This window comes from Piliocolobus tephrosceles, chromosome 1, assembly GCF_002776525.5.
Source record: "Piliocolobus tephrosceles isolate RC106 chromosome 1, ASM277652v3, whole genome shotgun sequence".
NCBI lineage: Eukaryota > Metazoa > Chordata > Mammalia > Primates > Cercopithecidae > Piliocolobus > Piliocolobus tephrosceles.
Genome location: NC_045434.1, coordinates 218,277,479 through 218,301,052, shown reverse-complemented (window position 1 = coordinate 218,301,052; position 23,574 = coordinate 218,277,479). Strand labels below are relative to the sequence as shown.

At 57.7% G+C, this 23,574-nt stretch overlaps 1 protein-coding gene across 3 annotated transcripts in view; it reads left to right on the top strand.

Annotated features, from left to right (window-relative positions):
- Positions 1-23,574, top strand: part of TP73 (tumor protein p73) — a 91,720-nt gene that overhangs the window by 13,791 nt on the left and 54,355 nt on the right. For all 3 annotated transcript variants that reach the window (XM_023215176.2, XM_023215174.2, XM_023215175.2), the window contains exons 2-3: positions 15,765-15,862; positions 16,480-16,600. In XM_023215176.2, coding sequence (XP_023070944.1) covers positions 15,798-15,862; positions 16,480-16,600 — 186 coding nt within the window. In that variant the 5' untranslated portion in view covers positions 15,765-15,797. The remainder of the gene's footprint in view (positions 1-15,764; positions 15,863-16,479; positions 16,601-23,574) is intronic.

Sequence of the window (23,574 nt, the reverse complement as noted above, 5' to 3'; positions counted from 1 at the left end):
GTCTCGGCCTCCCAAAGTGCTGGGATTACAGGCGTGAGCCACCACGCCCGGCCACATGTTTTTCAATGAGGGACATTTATGGCTGGTGAAAAAAGTGGCTCCCCAAAGGTCTTCATGTCCTAATCCCCAGAACCGTGTCTATGTTATTTCCCACGGCAAAGGGGGGACCATGATTCAGCTATTTTGAGACGGGGAGGCCATCTGGCAGGATCCAGGTGGGTCCAGTGTATCCGGGGGCCCCACAGGACAGGTCAGAGGTCAGAGAAGGAGCTGATGATGGAGGCAGAGGTTGGAGGGATGCATTTCAGAGATGGAGGAAAGGGTCACGTGCCAAGGAATGCCAGCAACCTCCTGAAGCCGGAGGGGACGGGGAGGTAGGGCTTGCCCCAGGGCCTCCAGAACCGGGAGAAGACGGGGAAGCAGGGATTCTCCTAGGGCCCCCCAAAGACAGGAAGAGGGAAAGTGTCTTCTCCCAGGGTCTCCAGAAGCAGCCAGCCCTGCCCACAGCTTGGTTTTAGCTCCCTGGGACCCATCTCGGAGTCTGACCTACAGAACTGTAGAGAGTAAATTTGTCTCGTTCTATGATGCTCACTGTGTGGTCACTGGTTACGGCAGCCGCGGAAAACAGACAGTGCTCACATCTGCACAGTCCCCTCTCCAGCTCTTGCCTGATAGGAATAAACAAGGGCGGCCGGGCGCAGTGGCTCACACCTGTAATCCCAGCACTTTGGGGGGGCCGAGGCGGGCGGATCATGAGGTCAGAAGATCGAGACCATCCTGGCCCAAATGGTGAAACCCCGTCTCTACTAAAAATACAAAGAATTAGCCGGGCGTGGTGTTGCGTGCCGGTATTCCCAGCTACTCGGGAGGCTGAGGCAGGAGAATCACTTGAAGCTGGGAGGCAGGGGTTGCAGTGAGCCGAGATCGCACCACTGCCCTCCAGCCTGGTGACTGAGTGAGACTCTGTCTCAAAAAAAAAGAGACAGAGAGAGAAATAAACAAGGGCTTGCCCTGTAGTTCACATCTGGACCACCCAGCTTAAAATAGGGTAGGAGAGTTAGGGAATAGCTTTTCAACCCTTGTGTTGCGGTGCACAGGTATGCAAAAATTCTCCTTGAACTCCCCCTTGAGTGTCCCCCCAGAGCCCATGGGCACTGTCACTCTGTGTTAGTTGCTCTTCAGACCAGGGAACAAACGTGGCCGTGGCTGTGGCCGGGGTCCAGCTGCTGTCACTCCTCCTGTCACCCACCCACCTTCTGTCCGCAACAAGGATGTTGAGAGGAGCCAGGCACCAACCTCGCTGGGTGTGGGTCATTCCCCTCACTTTCCTATGAACTGGGGGTGGGGGAGGAGGGGTGCGTGCTAGGAGGTCACCGCAGCCAAGGAACCCAGATTGGTGCACTCGAGAATGAACCATGGGCACACTTTCCAGTGAGTCGCCTGGCTGCAATGAGGGGCCATCTCCCCAACGGGAGCCAACACCCATGAGTAGCGGTCACACACACATCCGTGCGGCACGTAGGCAGAAATGCACTGACTTTCCATGGCTTATACATCTGCCGTTGCGCTGTATCTCACGGACGCACACACTGCACACAGACACACCGCTCCGCAGCAATGTGCCTGCATTCAGCACGTGTCCCCCAGGGCAGTGGGAGTGGGGGAGCCTCAGCTGCCACGCTGCCACCTCACCTGGAATAGCCACTGATCTGAGAGCCACTTTCCCAAGCGCACAGCCTGCTGTGTTCCTGCTGTGTGTGGGGCACAGATGCGGGCCCTCCCCTGCCTGCCCAGGAAGCGGAGAAAAGCACCAGGCATCCCTCGGGACTGTGCCAACAAGAGACGCCAGCCCCTTGGTCCCTGGGCGGGGCGGTGTGAGCTGTGCACATTACCCAGCAAAGCCTCCTGCACCTGCAGGGTTTCTGCTCAGACGGAATTTGGTTCTAGGCCTGTTCCAGGGCCCCCAGGCAATGGGGACATCCTTGCAAGAGAGGTTTCCCAAGCTGGAGTTTTGTGGCATTTGATTAGTCTCCTATGGCTGCTATGACCAATTACACACACTTAGTGGCTTATAGTGATCAAGGTTTATCTTCTTTTGGTTCTGGAGCTTAGATACCTGAGGTCAGGCTCGCTGGGCTGAGATCAAGGTGTGGTGGAGCTGCCTGCATTCCCTCTGGAGGCCCTGGGGAGAGCCTGTTTCCTTGCTTTCTCTAGGCTTAGAGGCCACCTGCATCCCTCACTTTTGGCCCCTTCCTCCCTCTTTGAAGCCAGCACGTGGCGCCTTCTCTCCTCCCTGTCCTTGCTCCTCCCTCTTATACGGACACGGTGGTTACATCGGGCCATGTGGAAGATCCCGAGTCACCTCTCCATCTTGAGATTCTTACCTTCGTCCTGTCGGCCAAGTCCCTTTCGTCCTGTACGCTCCGTGCTGCTGCAGTGGGCAGGGGAGGAAGGTGGCACGGGGCAGCGACACACATTCCTTTTTCTAGAATTGGGGCAGGGCTCCTCAAAATCCTCTGACCAGCGTTAAAGATTCAGAATTTGATGTTATGGCTGCATATAATGTTGAATTATCTGAACTTGCTGCACGTGTGTGTGTGTGTGTTGTTGTTGGTAGGACCAAAACAGTTGATTATCAGCAATTTCATGGTTTTACCTAATATTTTAAGAGAGGTTCTTACCTGCTGGAAGCATGTACTGGAGTATTATAGATGAGATGGTCTCATAGGTGGAATTTGCTGTGAAATGCCCCAGGAAACAAAAAGCCGCAGGTCAGAGTGACGAGAACTGGGGACGGGCGGATGAGTTCCTGGGCCGTTCCCTTTAGTTCTGAGTGTGCTTGGAAGTGTCCACAATGAGGAGTAGAAACCAGTGCAAAGCTGGGTGGAGACAGCCCTGTCCTGGCTGCTCTGAGCTCTGCCCTGTCGGTCGCCTTGAGGAGGGTTGGGGGGAGCAGGGGTGCAGGGTGGCGCGTGCATGCCGGGTGGCAGGCAGCACCAGGCCCATCTCCAGCCCCAGGGCTGCAGGCCATGCTCCGCCCCCAGCTGCCCTGCAGCTCCAGGCCAGCCACGCTGCCGCCTAGTTTCGCAGCTCCAATGTCATCACCTAGGCGACGGGGACGCTGCTGCCACCGCCCGCCTGCGGGAGCCAGGAGCCAGCCGAGGGCCACTTCCACCTGGCCCCACCGACCCTCCGGGGCCCAGGCTTAGCCAAGGTAGGCTTGGGCTTGGCTCGCCCTCCTCTCAGCCTGAGTCGGGGGGAGTCTCCTTGCCACCGTGGGTGCACTGGCTCCAGGGGCCCACCCTGGGGTGCACAGAGCCCCTTCCTACTGCCTCCCAGCAGGCAGCCAGGAAACAGTCCTGTTCAGGCCAGGGTTGGGAGACCTTGCCCATGGTTCTCCTGACGGGACATGCCACAGCTCTGGGGAGCCATCTGCCCCAAGTGGCACATTAGGGCTCCTCATGTGACCCTGGGCTGGGGGGCAGAAGTGGCTCTGGTACTGCCACCTCCACCCCTTGGACCCGCCAGGAGCTCTTTCCACTTCCGGCCAAGGAGGCGCAGAGTGACGGCCCCAGCCTGGCACGTCCAGGGGCTTCCTCGCTGGGGGCCGCCATCCTCAGCCCCACACAGCTGATCCAGAGCCTCCCAGTTCTCCCCAGCCCCCTCACTCTCTTGTGGCCCCGGAGCCTCTCCCAGCAACAGCAAGCCATGCCCTGGCCTCCCTGGCACTCACGCAGCTACTCCCAAGCCTGACCCAGACCTGGATGGCCGGAAGGGGCTGGGCTTGTCCTGTACCTTCTGCCTGGGTCCTGCTTCCAGGGCTGGACTCCCAGGCTGGGGAATCCTCAGGGACCCATCAAACTGGAGGACAGGGAAGGGGCTTGTGGGCATCTGCTGTGAGGAGGGCAGAGTGTGTACGTGGCGATGCCTATGGACACATACGTGTGCGCATATGTGAATAGGTGTGTGCGCGTGCCCGTGTGTGCAAGTGCGATGCTGGAGGTGAGATGGTGGGTAGGGAAACTGAGTGACCGGCTCCTCCCTGAAGTCTTGGGGGAATATCTGAGGGGCCAGGGCCTCTGGATCCTGTTCCCTTGGCTCTTAGCAAAGACTCCAGCCTGGCCTCCTGGATGGACATGTGGCTCAGGGGGCGAGACCGTGGGCTCTTCCTGGCTTGCTGTGTCGCTCTGGGTGCGTTTCACTCCGCTCTGAGGATCTCTCTGCCCATCCTGAAAGCAGGGATGATGGGGCCAGGGGGACCACACGGGCACAGGGGCTTCTGGAATGTCGGTGTCATCTCCCTGGGGTCCCGCAGACTGAACTTACTCAAGAGCCCCATGTCCAGGTGGGGGATATACAGGAGCCCCTTAGAAGCGGGGAAGAAGGCCAGGTGCGCTGGCTCACATCGGTAATCCTAGCACTCTGGGAGGCCGAGGTGGGCGGATCACCTGAGGTCAGGAGTTTGAGAGCAACCTGGCCAACATGGTGAAACCCTGTTTCTACTAAAAATACAAAAATTAGCTGGGAGTGATGGCGCCCAGCTGTAATCCCAGCTACTGGGGAGGCCGAGTCAGGAGAATCATTTGAACCCGGAGGGTGGAGGTTGCAGTGAGCTGAGATCGTACCATTGCACTCCAGCCTGGGGGACAGAGTGAGACGGTATCTCAAAAAAAAAAAAGAAAAAGAAAAAGAAAAGTGAGGAGGAATGAGGAGGAAGTCAAGCAGTTTAACCCCACATGGTGCTTCTCCAGCAGTTACCCTGGTCCTGTCCTGACCTGACCTACTGGGCTCCAGTAGCTCAAACCAACTCATTGATTCTGTCCTCGCTTCTTCACGGAGCACCTACTGTGTGCCAGGCGGGTGCTGGGGCTGCAGTGCAGAGCACAGCAGGCAGGGCTTGGTGGTCTGGCCCGCAAAGAGTCAGCAAGCAAATGTCTCCCCATGCGGTGGGTACCGAGAGAGAGGAGGTTTGGCAGGTCCGAGGGAGACCAGCGTCTCTTAAATGGGGGTGCAGGGGCCCTGAGAAGTGAGGCTTCCTGACAGCCGCCCCTCGTGGGTGCTGTGTTGGTCAGAGTGGGGTCTGGCTGCACAGCCTCCCTCAGGGCTGGGCTGCGAGCACAGGTCGGCTGGCACCTATCCAGGTTTCGGGGTTCCAGGGCTCCAGCTGGAACTGCCTCAGGGATGGTCAGGAGGGGGCCTGTCCCTGGAGAGGCGTGGGGTATGAGAGCCGGGAGTGCGGCAGGAGGCAGCCCCCTTAGACCTGGAGTAGCATGGAGGCTACGAGCCATGTGACCTAGGTGGCCCTGTACCCTGTCCAGCCCCAGGTTGCTGTTCCTGCCTCTCCCTGACCTACAGGCTGCCCAGGCTGCCCCTTGGCCGAGCTCCACCATGGCCAGCGCCCCTCTGTTCGCTTGTGAGTCCCACAAGATCACAGCCCTGCCCAGGGCCTTGGCGGCTCTTGGGCTAACCTGGCCATCGTCCGGAGCCCCCTTCATGCCAGGGTCAAAGGCTGGGTCGTTGTCTGCCCTGCAGGAGCCGGGGCCTCCAGAGGACAGGCTGCCTGGTGGGAAGGTGGAGCTCACCAGAGCGCAGTCCAAGCCAGCCTTGGCACTTCCGAGCTGTGTAGCCCTGGGCAGGCTGCTCGCCCTCTCGGGGCCTCTGGGAACATCTGGAGACCTCCTCCTGAGTTCCTCTGAGGATTGAATGAGCTTGAAAATATGGAGGGTTTGGCACAGGGTGAGGGCCCAGGGGATGCTGGGCGGCAGTATCAGAAAGGCAACCCTGAGACCCAGTGGACAGCCACTCCGAGGAAGAGTAGAAGCTGCCTCTGGAAGGAGTGAGGGGCGGGTGGACCCCGTCACTGCCGCGTGGGGGAGGTCACAGGGCTGAGCAGCTGACTCCAGAACGGGAAGGGAGCACGCCAGGAGGGAGTGTTGCGCATTGAGTCAGGGTGGGACTCAGCGGGATGCGTGACAAGTTCAGGGGGTTGACGGCTGTCTGGAAGGGCACGTCCGCTCGGACCGCAGGGTGGGGAGTGGTCAGCAGGGAGACATGGCCACGGGTGTGGTGGGCGCATCCCAGATCCCTTAGAGAAAAGCCCAGAGCCAGGGGTGAGGGGTCTGTGCGGGGTGGGGACGTCTCAGAATGGAGCATCCCCACCGAGGGGTGTCCAGAGGAGAGTGGCCAGGTGGGGACAGCAGCTTGGGAAGGGTCATCCTCGCTTGGTTGGAGGAGCGGAAGTGCTTGTCCGGGGAGAGAAAGAAGATTCTGGAGGACAACACAGGCCCTTCCAACATGGCCACTGGCCACACAATGGCTGGTGACCCCCCGTGTGATCCTTGGGGTAGAAAGGGGAGGAGGATTGGAGGGGGCAGGGGACAGGGATGTGTCTGAGCAGAGCAAGGCTGTGGCAGCTCCAGCGAAGGCGGCTGCGGCCCCTCAGCCACCTGCCCTGCTGAGGGCAGCGCTGTACTCACCACCTGTGAATACAGGTGTCGACTCAGACACCCACTCTGGCCATAAGCTCCACTCTGTCTCAGCCCTGGACCTCCCACCCCCCGTCCTTGGCAGTCGGTCCCTTGGGTCTTCTTCCTGTGCTCACCGTGCTGGTCTGAACCTCCCTGTGACAGCTCTGCTCCCACCGCCCCTGCCGGGGTGGCCCTTCCTCTAACAGGTGGGCTCCTGGCAGGAAGCATCGCCAAGCTCACAGCCCCAGTGCCCTGACTTGGCCCTGCTCAGTTCCCTCCCGCCGCCAACCTTGTGCCCCCAAGGGCCATGTCCCTGCCCACTCCTTCCGCCCCTCTCTTAGAAGATGCTCAGCCCATCAGGCTGCTCGTGCCTCTGACCCCCACCTCCAAACTCTCCTGACCCGATTACCCCCAGGAGCACCGCCCACTCCGAGGTGCAAGCAAGCTGGGGCTGGGGTGGAGACTCCTCTTTCACCACCCGCACTCCTCATACCCAGTCTCCAAGGGCCTCGCAGACATACATGCTTTGCCTCCAGTGGGCCAGCGGTATCTGTTTACCGTGTTGCATGTCTCCGGGCATGGAGCTGGCACCGGGCTGCCACTGCGACTGGGCACTACCCGTTTCGAAGGTGCCTCATTCCCTGAGAGACCGAGGATAGGCTGGTGCTCTGCAAAAGGGCGCGGTGGCCACTGTAGAAAGGGGGTGAGACACACCGGCTAACCGTGCAATGGAGAGGCACTCAGGAGCCAGGGACCCAGCAGCCTCCAGACTCCATCTTTTGGCCCTCGTGTGTGCAGTTCTATTCCTCAGCCTGGTACCCTTGGGACCCGGGCCTCCTTGGTGCTTTCTCCACTGCCACCACCTGATACTAAGTAGCCGTCGGTCAACTGCAGCTCGATACTGTTCGTGGGGCATCTGCCACGGGCTGCCCAGGCAGAGGAGTGCTTTATGCTTTTTGTATGCGTGGAGTTCCTTCACTCCACCCAGCGCTTCTGGGAGGCTCTACAATTATCTCTGTTGTGCAGACAAAGAAACAGAGGCTCAGAATGGGCAAGACATCTGTCTGAGGTCACACAGCTGGAGAGCGGCGGAGGTGGGCTGCGTGGGCAGAGCAGGAGAGGGAACTGGAGTGTGTGCCCGGCAGTGCTGGGCTTCAGGGCAGGAAGCGGTGGGGCAGGAATCGTGTGTCCTGGTACGACCCAAACACATTTATGACAGCAAGAAGGCCTGGGCAGGCAGCAGAGGACAGGGCGGGCCCCTTGGATGTCTGGGTGTGGCTTGGGCCTCGATGTACCAGTGATGAAAGATGGACAGGCGGGGGCTTTCCAGAGAGGGGCTTCCCAGGCTGGGTGCGCAGTGGGGCTGTGCGGTCGAACACGGACTGGGGAGGGGATTGCAGCTGGGCCTGCGCCTCCCATGCTCAGCTCCAGGCCAGGCCAGGGTAGAGCCAGGCTGCTGGGTTCTACCTCCACCCTGACCAGCTGTGTGCCGGCGGAGGGCTGGCCTTCCCTCTCTGTGGGTCTCCTGGCTGGTAACATGGCCTGTGGTGCGCAGCCTCACTGGGCCGTTGTGGGGTGGCCGGAGTCCCCGGGAATCAGCCATGCTCTGGTGTTTCTTCATTTCACTTGGCTGCATGTGAACCGACCTGGGAAGCTGGTCGGGGGCACCCCCACCCATGGGAGTTCGGGCATTTTGGTTTGGTCATGGCCTCAAGCTTCTGCGGTGAGGCTCAGGTATTCCCCCAGACATCCCCTCTCCTCCGGCTTCCCTTGGGCCACGGCCCAGGAGGGAGAGGGCAGCTTGCTCAGGCGCTTCCAGTTGTCTGCGTATTTCACACGGTACACGCTGCCCTACCATGGGGGGCTGTGTTTGTCTTTCATCCCCATGCTCGGCTCCCCCGGGGCAGCAGGTGTACCATCTGTGGCAGTGAGGGGGGCTCTCAGCCGCACCCTCCTCACCAGGCCCTGCGGACAGGTCTTCATCCCTGCCCCTGACCTGCTGACGAAGCCGTCCTGGCAATCCTGGCGGAAGGGTCTGACCCCCCCCCCCCCCCCCCCCCCAGAGGGGGGCCACGGGGGCCTTGGCCTCTGTTGGGAGGGGCAGGCAGTGCTGGTAGAGGGCCTCGCCCCTGAGAGGGGGGCCATGTGGTCCTCGGCCTCTGTTGGGAGGGGCAGGCAGTGCTGGTAGAGGGCCTCGCCCCTGAGAGGGAGGCCCTCCTGGCCCTCACTCCGGGGGACCCCTGTCCTTGGCCCCAGCCCACCAAGTGAGAGTAGCCCCTCTTCTTGGGGTAGTGGGGAGGGAGAGTGAGGCCCCTCTGCACAGAGGACCCCAGGAGACTGGACTGTGATGCTGCCCTGCAGGAATTCCGCCGGGCCGCTGCCTGGGAGAGCCACCGTCTCACACAGGGCCAGCGCTGACCGCCCGACCCCTCTGCCCAGGCGGGGGCTCTTCTGGGTTCTGGGTCCTGGGACCTTCTGCCTGAATCCCTGGGTAAAGGGCACAAGGGGGTTGAGATCATCTCCTCCCACAATGGCCTCAGGTTTCTTTGCCACTTCAGATTGGAATCCATTGATTTGCTGAAATAACAGGTGAAATCATTGGTGGATGGGGAACCACCGGAATCCGAAGTGCATTGAGATGTTTGCTTTAGGGGTGGCCCGGAGCGGGTGGAGTTCCTGGGGGCTTTTCCCTCTTCCCTGGACAGAGGAGGACACCCTGCACCCCTCCTATGATACCCCTTAAGAGCCAGTGTCCGGGATTGCCGGGCCAGGCGCGGTAGACGGCTCCTGCCCAGGCTGAGTGCTCGGTCTCAGAGCTCCACTGAGGGGAGGGTGGGTAACAGCAGCCCTGCGGGTGGGTAACAGCAGCCCTGCGGCCAGTTCCCCTGCAGGCAGGAGTGGGTATCCCCATGGGGAGTGCCTCTTCTAGAGTGGGCTCAGCCAGGGTGGAGCGTCCTGACTTATCTGAGGTGGTCGTGGAGCCCTGTGTGCCCTGGGCCCGGGCAGAGGTGGAAGGGGTGGGAGAACTGACTAGGCCTTACCTGTGGGCCCATGGCCCAGGAGGTGTCTGTGCTCCCACCTCCTGTCAGGTGGTGAGGGGAGAGGATGGCTTGTCAACCGGAGACGGGGTTCCTGGAGGAGGCCGGGTCCTGGCCTGGCCTGGAGGGATAGGGCTGAGATAGGCAGGGTGGGGAGGAGGTGGTGGACAAAGGCTGAACACAGAGAGTACATAGCCAGGCATGTGGGGACTGAGGACAGGGGATGGGGAGGGGACCCATGGGGACAAGAGATAGGGAGAGGACAGAGGGACAGAGGATGGGGGACAAGGAGGGGACAGGAGGATGGGGGACAAGGAGGGGACACAGAAACAGGAACTAAGAAGGGGATGAAGGATGGGAGAAGGAGAGGTCAAAGGGACAGGGATAGGGAGGGAACCCATGGGGATAGGGCAGGGACCTATGGGGACAAGGGACGGGGAGGGACAGGAGATGGGGAGGGGACAGAGGGACGGAGACAGGGAGGGGACAGAGGATGGGGAGCTAGAGGACAAAGGGAAAGGGGACAGGGAAAGAACCTATGGGGACAGGGGAGCAGGGAGAGGACAGAGGAATGGCGGATAGGGAGGGGATGCTTGGGACAGGGCATGGAGACAGGGGGCTGTGGTTTTCATGGGAAGCTATGGAAGACAAGGCCAGAGGTGTTGGGCAGGGTGAGATGAGAGAGCCTGAGAGCCCCTTACGGGCTGCGGACTCCTCCCCACAGGGCAGAGGGGACCATTCGGGTGCGGCCAGGCCATCAGAGGACCCGGGCTTGGCTGGAGTCCCAGCTCCTCAGCCCTCGGTAGCTTTGGGCGAGCCACTGGGCCTCCCGGCCTCCACCTGCTCATCCCTGAACTGGGGCAGGGTTGCTGTGTGAGCCTGGGGCCCTGCAAAGTGCCCGGCCAGCCTCAGCTCGGAGCGATGGTGCAGCACCCCTTCTCCACCGTGGCCCCGACACCTGGGTGTGCGTTCTGCTGTAGGCAGCTGCCCTGAGCCACGTAGGCTGCTGAGCGGCATCCCTGCCTCACACACTAGATTCCGCAGCACCCTCCGACCCCGTTGAAAATGCCCCCCAGATGGAAACATCCCCTGGGGGTGGAGTTGTCCCTGGTGAGAACTCCTAGGTTGAGTCAAACCAAGGAGTCAGCAGAGAGCCTGTTTTTCAGCTCCAGGGAGCTGGGGCAGGCTGGTTTTCTGGGCCACACAGTCCGCTCACCAGCCCACCTGTGGTCTCTGGGGGCGTAACTGCTGGTGTGAGCCTCTTCCTGTTCGGAGTCCCACGTGTGTGGGGGCTCTCCCTGGGGTGCAGCCGGTGCAGGGAGCTCTCCCTGGGGTGCAGCCGGTGCAGCGGACCCTAGTGTTGAGGATCCAAGCAGGCTGAGGTCTGGGTTTGCTGGAGGGCCCTCGGTGACCGGTCTTTGTCCTGCTCCCACTGCTGTGGTCACTGTAGGACCTGGAACGCTGGTCATCTTTCCAGCCTGGCAAGGGGAGGGGACTTGTCTGAGGCCTCATGGAAACTGGCGTAGGGCTGGGGCAGGGACAAGGTGCCCTGCTTCCTGGGTGTGCCAGCAGCCTATGGCGTGGCTACAGCGTGACCAAGAACACCCAGCACAACTGTCCTTTGCAGTTCTGTGCCCTGACTTGATGGTGCTGGGGCTGGGGGTTGCTGGCCAGCAGTTCCCCAGTGGCCACCCCCAAATGCTGTGGCCACACGTTTCTTAAACTGGAAAAGCCTTCCACTGCAAGACCTGTGCTAATACACACTGGATGCCCCCGTTACAACTGAGAACTACTTATTTAATTTCCTTCCTTCCTTTCCCTTTTTTTAATTTTTTTTAGAGTTGGAGTCTAGCTCTGTTGCCCAGACTGGAGTGCAGTGGTGCAATCATGGCTCACTGCAGCCTCGAGCCCCTGGGCTCAAGTGATTCTCCATCCTCAGCACCCTGAGTAGCTTGGACCACCGGCACATGCCATCATGCCCAGCTACTTTTTTTTTTTTTTTTTTTTTCTCCGAGATGGTGTCTTGCTCTGTCGCCCAGGCTGGAGTGCAGTGGTGCGATCTCCGCTCACTTCAAGCTCTGCCTCCCGAGTTCACACCACTCTCCTGTCTCAGCCTCCCAAGTAGCTGGGACTACAGGCGCATGCCACCACGCCCGGCTAATTTTTTGTATTTTTAGTAGAGACAGGGTTTCACTGTGTTAGCCAGGATGGTCTCGATCTCCTGACCTCGTGATCCGCCCGTCTCGGCCTCCCAAAGTGCTGGGGTTACAGGCGTGAGCCACTGCGCTGGGCCTTTTTTTTTTTTTTTAAGTTTTTGGAGAGCTAAGGTCTCCCTATGTTGCCCAGGCTGGTCTCAAATCCCTGGGCTCAAATGATCCTCCCTCCTCGGCCTCCTAAAGTGTTGGGATCACAGTTATGAACCACTCCACCCAGCCCATTCCTCCTAGACTAAATCTTCATAGAAAAACTTACACTTCCGGCCGGGCGCGGTGGCTCAAGCCTGTAATCCCAGCACTTTGGGAGGCCAAGACGGGCAGATCACGAGGTCAGGAGATTGGGACCATCCTGGCTAACACGGTGAAACCCCGTCTCTACTAAAATACAAAAAACTAGCGGGGCGTGGTGACGGGCGCCTGTAGTCCTAGTTACTCGGGAGGCTGAGGCAGGAGAATGGCATGAACCCAGGAGGCGGAGCTTGCAGTGAGCTGAGATCCGGCCACTGCACTGCAGCCTGGGTGACAGAGCGAGACTCCGTCTCAAAAACAAAAAAGAAAAACTTACACTTCCAATAATGTATTTGCATTTTACAATGTCAATAAAACTTCCTAAAGATGTCTTACGAAATTGGTGTCTTTTTCCCCATTGACACACATGATTTTTAACATGATTGGCAATGTTTCAAAAGCAATTTCCATTTTGCCCCAGAACTGTGTTCGCCTTGTGAACGAATTTTCAAATTAAAAGGCACATGGTTAGGAAAATCGGATTTAATTTAAAGGCCATTGTTTTAGAATTGATTTATTTTTCTTGCCACTGGGATCCTTGCCTGAAAGGTGGCTGTGGGCAGAGGGCACACACTCCCTGTGCCCCAGCGCAGAGAGGGACTCAGCCTCCCTGCACCCACAACAGCGCTTCCTGTTCCTCGTGCCCAGGACTCGCAGACACCCACAGAGCCGGTCACCAGCTCAGGTGTGTGAGGCCGACTGGAGAAGCCCCTGCCTGGCTCCTGTGCCTGTGACCAGTGTTCCTGTGGGGCCCTGGGGCCAATGCTACCAGCGTTGGCGTTTTCCCAGGAAGTTGGGAATCAGGCATCTGGTGGCTTCTGGTTCCAGTTCCTCCATGTGCTTTAAGTCTGAGCAGGTTTCCAGGTGCTGGTTTTGACTGATGAGGAACGTGACTCCCATGGGGTAGGCCGGTGGCTGCAGCAGGACCCCAGGCAGTGGCAAGGCCGGCCTTCATGACAGTGTCCTCCTTGGGCGGCCTGTCCCCTGGGGGCTTCTTAAAAGTGCAGATTCCTGGGCCCTGCCCCGGCCCCACCGTGGGGAGGGGTGTCCTGGAAGATGCATGTGCCCAGGGCTTCTGGCCGGTCCACACGCCTGCACCTGGAGGCCCACTGCCCACATCTCAGGCAGATAGGCCTGGGGGATGTTTGGGGACCCAACTCCTGGTGCAGAGAAAGCCCCTTTCCCACCCCACACGCTCCTGGTGGTGGCCTGTCCTGTGGGCCTGGAGGGCTGGGCGGGTGGGACCGGGGACCCATGACCACGCTCGCTGGCCTCTGTCCTGTGCCCAGGCAGGGACGAGAGGCTGAGCTGGTGTCCTGCAGTGCACAGTGGATGCCGGTCGGGGGTGTGGAAGCTGGGTCTCCAGCAGGCAGGGACGTGCCAACAAGAAGGGTCGCTGTTCCTCATTCAGGATTCAGTGGGAAGACAGGGTGTGGCTTCAGTGGGAGTTCAAATGATGCTGACTTGAAAATGCAGCCAACGCCCATGTCCCAGGCATAAGATCACAAATAATGTTTCACTGACCAGTTCCTGTCTCTCTTTGTCCTTGCTTCTCTCTGTCTCTCTGTCTCTGTCTCTCTCTGTCTTTGTCCCACCTTAGCCTTTGGGAGGGGACAGCTCACAGGCTGACAGATGAGGTCGTGTGTCCTGAGCATGAGGTTTTCAGGTCTCACCCACGCTGTAGCATGTCAGAGCTTTGTTCCTTTTCAATGTTCCATTGTTTGCTGGCACCATGTCTCACGTGGCCGGCCCTCTGCTGATGGGCACCTGGGCTATGTGCACCGTTCAGCTACCGGGAATGGTGCTGCTGTGAAGGGAGCTGGGATTTTGTCACCCACCTACTGTGGATGGCAAGTCCGTTTCCATCTCTGGGCTCAGGTGGCCTATCTGCAAAATGAAGGGGATGCGACCCAGTGGCCTCTGGCAACAAAGCCTTCCCAGGCTTGTCCTCTTGCATCTGAGGGAATTTCTTTCCTCCCAGTCCAGCCCCTCCAGTGCTCCTGTCCTTCGGGACACGTGCCTGGGGCCCCTCACTCGTTCCCACCCAGCCTTGGCCCACACACCTGCACCAAGAGGCTACCCCACTCATACTGCTCAGCCCAAACGGACCCACCATGGGGCACGGGCAGGTTCTGCCCTCCCCCGGGGCCCTGTGCCAGCCTCAACTGGGCCTGCGGTTCTGCTTCCTGTCACGCCCTCCCATTTTATATGAACAGGATGATGCAGTCCCCATGCATACCCTCAGCTCCACTGGGGTGTTAGACAGCCCAGCCCAGCCCAGGATCGGAGGCCTGCAAGGGCACACCTGCCTGACCACGTGACGGTGAAATGGAGTGGGGCGGGGCAACCAAATTAACTTCCAATTCAGAGAAAGAGCCCCTGGGACATTCATCACCAACTGTGTGACCTCAGGCAAATCGCTTAACCCCTCTGAGCCTTGGGGCTCCTGAAAAGTGGGTGGAGTGGTCATGCCCACCTGGGGGGAGGTGGCTTGGGCCAGCACCCTCTAAGCTGCTTGTCCCAGGCCATCATGGCTCACTGGCCACACCCCAGCCTGGCCCGTGCCATTTCTCCAGGGCCTGGCATGTGGTGGCCCAGGAACGTGCCACGGGCTTCTATCAGCTCCCGTCTGCCTGGGGAAGGACAAAAGCGACAGGTTCCAGGCCATGGCCTGCACCCCCGCTGGCTGTGGGCAGGTCCGGGCCTGCCTGCCTGAGCACTGCAGGGCAGTGGCCAAGCCTGTCCCATGGCACCTCACCGAGAACCTAGGAGGCTGGCCCAGGGGAGAGGTCACCTCAGCCAGGGCTGGGGGCTATGGCAGGGCGGGCTAGGGTTTCCCTGTCCCCTCCCCCTCAGCATAGAAAAGCTGTGCCCCACCTGCACACTGCTACCTCCTCATGGGTGTCCAGGGCCACTGGGAGCTGGGCACAGGGACTCTCGGGGAGCAGTGGTGGAGATGAAGACCAGTGGATGGGCACCGGGTCAGGGCTCCCCATTCCCTGGGTGTCTCCTTCTCAAGGCGTGACCACCCAGGCAATGGCCAGCTCCAGGACAGGGCAGCTTCACGTTCCCAGCCTTGCCAGGCTTCCCTGTGGGGCTGGGGTGTAGGAAGGAGCCCTGGCTCAGACGGTGAGGGGACATCTGTGTCCCCCAGCAGTTGGCACAGCAAAGCTCTGGCCTGGGGCTCGGCTGCAGCCTCCAGGGCATCCCTCACACACGCTGTTCCCCAGATGGGGCAACTGGGACCTGAACCACCTCCAGGTCCCAGGCATCAAGGAGACCCCAAACCTGGCTGCATCCTCCAGGTCAAACCTAGACATAGTGGATCATAACAGACCACAGGCCTCACACGCTTGTCCCAGCCCAAGCATCTCAAAGAGTCTGCTCTCCCGAAGGCCCTCAAGGCAGCCCCAGGAGCGGGTGCTGCTGTCACCCCCTCTTCCGAGGTGGCGGCTCTGAGAAGCACCTGCCTGCCCAGAGCGCCCCCGCAGATAGGTCTGATCCAGGCCTGCCACCTCCAAGGCAGAGCCGCCCACCTGGCCCTCGGTTTCCAGCCGCAGGGAGTGGGGTGGACGAAATGACAGTGGAGAGGGCACAGGGAGGGTGAGGCGGGGGCACCTGCCAGTGCTCCAGGGACGTCCCAGGCAGGCCCACCTGCCTGCCGCCCACCCCACCCTCGTCCCCGCCGAGGCTGTCACAGGAGAACAGAGCACAAGTTCCCGGAGCGCTCAGGTGTCACTCCTTCCTTCCTGCAGAGCGAGCTGCCCTCGGAGGCCGGCGTGAGGAAGATGGCCCAGTCCACCGCCACCTCCCCCGATGGAGGCACCACGTTTGAGCACCTCTGGAGCTCTCTGTGAGTGCGCTCGGCTGGTCAGACCTGGGGGCTCCCCTGGGAGGCACTCTGGGCTAGCCTCAGCCACCCTCGCTGGGCTAACTGGGCCAGAGCAGGAGGGGTGGCCCCGGGAGGAGTCTGGGCTAGCCCCGGCCACCCTCACTGGGACTCTGGCCTAACCTTGGCAACCTTCTCTGGGATTCTGGGCTAGCCTTGACCACCCTCGCTGGGCTGACTGGACCAGAGCAGAAGAGGTGGCTCCACACTGGTCTTCAGCTCATCTTGGCCACCCTCATCAACTTGGGGACAGGGCTGGGCAGGGAAGGGAGACCACTGGCCTAGGCCTTCCCTGGGGACGCAGGACCAAAATTCAGACTCTTTTCCCAGGTTTGGAAAGGACCCATGGCCCGCAGAGGCCCAGAATAACAGAGGCCATGACTGGCTCTGCCCCTCTGGCAGTCACAGCAGCCCTGGAGGAGCAGGTGGAGGACACAGATGGCATGAGAGGGAGTGGAAAGGGCAGGAGACATAGGCCTCACCAGGAGTCTCGGGCTATCCTTGAGCTCTGGGCCTGGGAGGTATGGGGGTGATGCCCAGACTGGGGACTGACAGCTTCTATTTTCCTCTCCCTGCCCCAGGGAACCAGACAGCACCTACTTCGACCTTCCCCAGTCAAGCCGGGGGAATAATGAGGTGGTGGGCGGCACGGATTCCAGCATGGACGTCTTCCACCTAGAGGGCATGACCACATCTGTCATGGTGAGTGGGGGACTGCCCTCTGTAGAGGACTGGAGTGGGGGCAGCAAATGTGGCCTGTCCTGTCTTGGGAGCATGGCAGAACCAGGAGATAGCCTCTTGGTTGTACAGCTTCCCCTGTGGGTTACTCAGTACACTTCAAATTGCAAAGGAGAAAATGTATCCGCTCATGTAACTGTCAATCCAGAGATAGGAATGGATTCAGGCATGGCTAGATCCAGGTGTAGGAAGGGCTTCAGGCATGGGTGGGTCCAGGTGTAGGAAGGGCTTCTACAGCTGGATCTAGGTATAGAAAGGACTTCGGGCACGACTGGGTTCAGGTACTTCACAGCTGCCTCGCTCAGGCTCTTGGCCTGCTTTCCCCTGCAGTGGCTTTGTTTTTAGGCAGCCTCTTCACTCACGGTGAAGAGGACCAGGCTGCTCCAGCATGCCCTATCCCTGTGGAGAGGAGATCTCTCTTTTCCCATAGTCTAGCAGTCCTGCCTCTCGTTGATCTGAATGTGGTCATGGGCCCATCTCTGAGCCAGCTCTGTGCCTCTGATTGGCCTGGGCTCCACCATCCCTGGGACAGGGTGAGGATGGAATGGAGTGGGGCGGGCCTCCCCACACAGGAACCCCCAAAGGAAGATGGAGTTGCTGTTTCCAGTCGAAGAGGACTGGATGGGGGCAGACAGGGTCAGTGAGGCCTCCGGCACCCCATCTTGGCAGGCTCCCCCATTCCTGGGAGTCTCAAGCCCTGCCCCATTGGCTGACTCCTCTAGGGGAAAAGGCCAGGCTGTGGGAGCTGGTGGGAGCCACGCTCCTGCCTATCTCTCCGGCCGCCCATAGCAAGGCATCGACTCTGCCAGGAGGTGGATGGCAGGCGGGCACCACATACGAGGAGAGGGCAAAGATTCTGACCCCGGGCCTGCCCCGCTGGACTCGTCGGCTGCTCAACCCCACCCATAGGCTGGCTGCCCCCGGCCCAGGGATTCCTAGGTGGGGGAAGTTGTGCACGGCTGCGGGAAAAACAGCCCGAACTACGTGAACTAGTGGGAGACACACGCACCCGGAACAGCGCCTCTGGGGCAGGGTCGGTCCTCCCTCACTTACGCTCAGCCCGCAAGGGAGGGAGGCAGTGCTGGTCCTCTGGGGGCCTGAGGGCACCCAGCCTGACCCTCCTTCTGCCTCAAGTCCCCATTCCAGGAGCTGGAGCCCCCCCTTGCCCCTGCGCATGACTGTCTGAGGCACGGGGTGGGCGGCCCAGCCACGCTGAGCACTGAAGGGAGTGGGGGCCGTGGGGCTCCAGTCGGAAGGAGCAGAGTGAAGTGGGGTGGGGAAGGTGGAGGTGCCATATTGCCCTTTCCGTCTCCATCGCGGATGCTGGGCTGGCACAGAGCCATGTGGGGCCAGAGAAGTCACCTCCTTGGGCAGCCGCAGCCCCAGGGTGGGGGGCGTCTGGAAGGCAACAGCGCCGGGGGGTCCATTCCTCTGAGGAGCCCCTCAGCCTGGATCTGAGGGTTCGACCACCCGCCCCTGCCCTCCCACCCCTGCTCAGGAGACCATCCCAGTGGAAACGCTCGACAGTGTTCCGCACGTGTTCTAGTCTCATGTTACGGGCGAGGAAACCGAGGCAGATGCTGGGAAGGGGTGGGCTGGGGATGGGGCTGGGTAGTGCAAGAAAGTGAGACTGCGACTTCTCCCCTCTCTCCCTTTGGAACAATTCTGTCAGCTGCTCTCTGGGGACAAGGGTCCTGAGCCCACCCCCTCCAGGTCCCCTTCTGGACATCCGTGTCCTCCAATCTAGGGAGGGGCAGGAACTGGCCGTTGGATCCCAGGGAGGGAGGGAGGAAGACCCATAAGATTGTCCCCTGAGATCCGGAAGCCTCCCGACCCCAGGTTGCTCAGCCCCCACTCCCCTGCAGAGGGCAGAAGGCCCCTAAGATGGCACAGACCCGCGCTGTGTCAGGAGGAGGACCTGGGCTCAGGGAGGCAGAAGGAGCAGTTCTGCATTCCTGTGGGTGGGAAATGCTTGTCCCCCCGACAGCCCCGGTTCCCTGAGCTCCACATTAGGATCTGGTCCGAGCCCCCGCCTGCTGGAACGTGCTACTCCCCAGCCACGGGGTGACGGTGGGCCTCGAATCTCCACAAACAGCAAGGTGGCGGGATCTGTCAGGCAGTGACACGCCTCCTCCCAAAGCCACGTATGAAATTCCTAGGTGCACAGCTCGGCTCACGGAGATGGGGGATTCCCTGGAACAAAGGCTGGCCCAGGCCTGCGTGGGGAGAGCCAAGCCTCATTCTGACCCCAGGGCCCAGCCCCCTCACAACAGCAGCTGCTGGGCCAAGAGCATGCTGTCCCCTACCTCTGACCCCTATGGGAGCGCCAGGTGCAAAGAACAGGGTGACTCCAAGGGGTGCCAACTGGCCAGCTCAGGCAGCCTGGCACAGAGCCCAGGGCTTAGCTGCCCTAAGAATGGCCCCTGGCCCGCTGAGTCCAGGGATCCCAGAGTGGGGCTGGAGCTGAACTGGGAGGCATTGTTTTAAAGTTCAGCCCGGGAGCTCAGGGAAGCTGCTGTGCTGCCAGGACCGGGGACCTGGACCTGGGTCAGTGCGGATGCAGGCATGTGGGACTCTGAGTGCCCCCCAGAAAACTACCATCTGCAGCTCAGGGGCCCAGTTCTAGCCCCACCACGAGGCTGGTGACCTTGAACAAGAAACACCACACAGGCCCAGCCTGGGGTCAGACAGATGGTTCTGGTGCTGGATGTTTCTGGGGCTTCCGACAGTCCTGAGTTCGTGGCTCAGGTGGGGGACCTGCTTGTGGAAGTGGCTGCATGCGCACCCGCCCCCACCTGCCCCTGTCGGCTCCCTCTGGCCACTTGTCCCTGGGTATTGGTGGCATCTGGCCGCTCCCATACTCGGGGGTGGGTCTGGGACTCATCCAGCAAAGGGGCCTCAGCTCAGGCAGGCACAGTGCTTGAGTACAGAACGCCTGTCCTCTGCAGTGGGGTGTGCCTTCTGCATCTGGGGGACGTGGGTCTCCCCACACCACGAGTGGGCAGATTGGTTCCCACTGTACACAGGGTGTCTGAGGGATGCCTTAGCCACCTGCTTAGCCACTGTGGGAGACTGGCAGAGTGGACGGTTCAAGCTCCCACAATTCTCTGAGCCTCCATGTCCTTGCTGATGAAGTTAGGGTGACAGGGGGCATTGTAGCAGGACGAGCTGCAGACAAAACTCCTCAGACACCAAGTTAAAGAAGGAAGAGGTTTATTTGGCCGGGAGCATTGGCAGGACTCCTGTCTCAAGAGCTGAGCTCCTCGAGGGAGCAATTCCTGTCCCTTTTAAGAGCTCACAACTCTAAGGCGGTGTGTGTGAGAGGGTCGTGATCTATTGAGCAAGCAGGGGGTATGTGGCAGGGGCTGCGAGCATCAGTGGTCAGAGTGAAACAGAACAGACCAGGAAGTTTCACAATGTCTTTCTATAATCTATAGATAATATCAGTTGCTAGGTCGGGGTCGAATTTTAACTACCAGGCTTAGGTCAGGCAGAATTGTAACTACCAGGCCTGGTTTTGGGTCTGGTTCCTAAGCGCTGGGCTACCTGCTTTTAGTTGCACTTTTCTTTTTTTTTTTTTTCTGAGTATAAAACAATATGAGAGGGTCTGTCTCTCTTCCTTCATTTCCCCCCTTTGAGACTCTCACTTTTTATTAGTGGGAGTTCTCACTCTTATTTTCACTACTTTTGTCTTCCTGTGCAATGTTGATAATGTGCAGATTGATACTGATTCATATAGTACACTTGTGCTGATACGTAACATGCAGTGACATTGGGTACTGGGTTATGTGCTCGGCTAATTGCAAAAACAAATTTCTTGTTTTTCCTGGAATTTCTGGTACTGGCACATTCAATTCATCATAGAAGGTTTGACATACTGGCTCAGGAGAGTGTTTGTAAACATTTTCTCAAACCACGATGTTTACCTGAATATCTAATCCAGCTCCATCAATTTTTAAGGTTATACATTCTCTTTTTTCTAGCGAGGATTAAGGGGGTTGGTTATTACTAGTTCTGAGGTGTTACACGGACCACTGGTATAAGAAGGGCCACTTTTCCCTTGCTGAAGGTGGACAGGATTTTTTCTTTTTTTTTTTATTCAAGTGGCCTAAATGACACAAGACCAGTATCTACATTTATTTTCACATAGTCTTAATTCATGATAAATGTACTTATTTTTTGCCATATAGTCTGTTTTTTAATTAAGAGAACCACATCCTATTTTTAATTTATTATTATTAATGACAGCACAGGCATCAAATTTTAAGGTGACTTGTTTGGGCACCTACTTTTTTTGTTTTGTTTTGGCTAACACTTTAATCGTAGCATTCATGAGGCCCCACCAGTCTTCAGTTCTTAATCTTATTTTTAAAACTGTGATCATGGGAGGCTCAGATGGGGCATAACACATATCAGGTTGGTCATTTCCTGAGCTACATACCTTGTATAGAATAACATTATACAAACAAGTTCTTTTTAGAGTTCCAGTACACTTATGATAACCATAAAATAATAGGACCATAGCAACTTTTTGTCCTACTTCAGTGACTTGATGTATACCCTGCGAGCAGCCCTCTGTCTAAGGAAGGTCAGTTGAAGTCCTTACTCTACGAGTCCAAATTTTAAGGAAAACGAGTCCCGCGATGAGTTTCCTCATGCTTCAGCCGTGCATGGAACAGTCAGCTTCCGGGTGTGACTGGGGCAGGGCTTGTCGTCATCTTCAGAGTCACTTTGCAGGATTTGGAGAAGCTGCTTCTATCCACGTACAGCTCCCAGTCTACTGATGTTTCAGGATGGTCTCGGAGGTTGGGCCCACTAGTTTAAACTGAGTCCAGCACCTCTACATAGTTACGTTTAACTGGGCTCTCTGATATCAGGAGCAAGGTGGTGGGGTTTAGGTTGTTGTGAACTCCAGTGGTTATGGGGGGATTTTTCACAGAGCAAGCTTTGGTATCTAGTTAGTCTAGCATTCGTTAGCTAATGATGTCCTTTGGTATTTATTAAAGTCACCACAGCATGGGGGCACTTTATGCTTAGGTTTTGCCCAAGAGTTAGCTTATCTGCTTCTTGTGCTAACAGGGCCGTTGCTGCCAGGGTCTTTAGACATGGGGGCCAGCCTTTGGAAACCCCGTCTAGTTGTTTTGAGAGATAGGCCACTGGCCTTGGCCAGGGCCCTACAGTCTGGGTTAAAACTCCAACTGCCATTTTTTTTTTTTTTTTGACACATAGGGTGTAAAGGGTTTTGTCAGGTCAGGTAGCTCCAGGGCTGGGGCCAACATGAGTTTTTCTTTAACTCATGAAAAGCTTGTTGCTGTTGGTTGTAATAGATGTAGTTTATCTAATCTACATTTTTATTAACTGTCACCCACTAAAATATTGACTTGAATCCTGTAGCTATTTGATTTCAAGCTTTAAAATGGTCTAGTGTTCCTTGCGGGGCTCCAATTGCATCTAAATAGATGTGAGAGTTGAAAGACCCACAAGGGGCTTCTCTTGCTTTACAATGTCTTATTTTTTCTCCCTCTGGTTGATGAAATGCCAGGGTGAAAGGGATAGCCAAATGGACTAAAGCACAAGTGCCACTCTAGTTATTCGGCAGAGTGCCCAGTAAAGGTCCACCACAATACCGCCACACATCCGCTCGGGGATGAACCCTTGCTGACTGATTAATAAGCTCTTGAAAATTCTTAAGCTCACTGCATCCTTTCAGGTCTCCAAGGAGTGCTAAGTCTCCTCCCTGTTGTGAGAGACATGAAGTGAACTTAGCGTTGGGAGACGGAGGCTGGATGGCCCTCGGGGGCTGACCCGCAGGGTGCTGGACTTCAGGATATAGCAGAGAGAGCTTGGCATGACTTATTACTCCAGGCTGTAGAATCCTGGAAAAGAGCTACCATGCAGCCTACACCTGGTTGACTGAAGGACCACCTTAGTGAAAAGGGGACAATCTGGGCCTCTGGCCTGCCATATGCACAAGCATAACAATTGCTTTTGTTTAATGTGCAGATGGAATATTTGATCCATTTTAACCAGGCATTTGCATCTTGGTATCCTGTCTTAGTTGCTAAAGTTTGTTTTAAGTCTTTAACTTCTATGATCCTCTAGTAAAATGAATGTATGGTTTTAGGAAATTACAAAACACAGTTGGGGCAGTCCATCCTTGCTCTTTAGTGGTCCACAGAATGTTGTACCAACTATGGCATGAAAGCTCTACGTCGGGGGGCAAGACTCCTGGTTGGCACTGAGGTCTTTATCGAAATCTCCCTGGATTAAATGGTCCTAGTTTACTAATGCCTCGTCTGAGGAGAGTCAGGAGGGACAGAAGTACTTTTCTGAAGTAGAAAGCTGTCTTTGACTTGGCAAGTCCTCACAGGGTATATAACAAGACAAGCATTACATGCAATAGTTTGAGGCAAAATTGACTTGGTTATGTTAATAACTAGATGGTCAGCAATAGAACGAGGAAAGAAGAAAGAGTAATAGAATAGATGAAAAGAGTTAGATTTTTCTTAGCTTTAGTTCGGTAGGGTTTCCCCTGGGACTATGGCCCACGACTCTGGAGGGGGTGGCGCTTTCTTGACTCGGGTGTGACGAGTCCATCCTTTTGTGCTGTGAGAACGGCAGTCTTGGTGGTTCGCAGCACCAGGTAGGGGCCTTCCCAGGCTGGCTCGAGTTTTTCTTTCTACCTTTCAATGAGAACGTGATCTTCAGGCTCATGCTGGTTTACCGGAAATTCTAGGGGTGGTACATGTGCTAAAAGACTTCGTTTTGAGGGAAAGGAAAGTGGAAGATAAACCAACTATATAATTTCTAAGAAATTGACTTTTTGTTTTAAATGTGGGGACCTTGGCAATGACTGGACTTTATAGTCCTTAGTGCCTTTTTACTGAGAAATCTCCTTTAGCACCTATTTTTATTAATTTTTAGACCAAAGAAAGCTA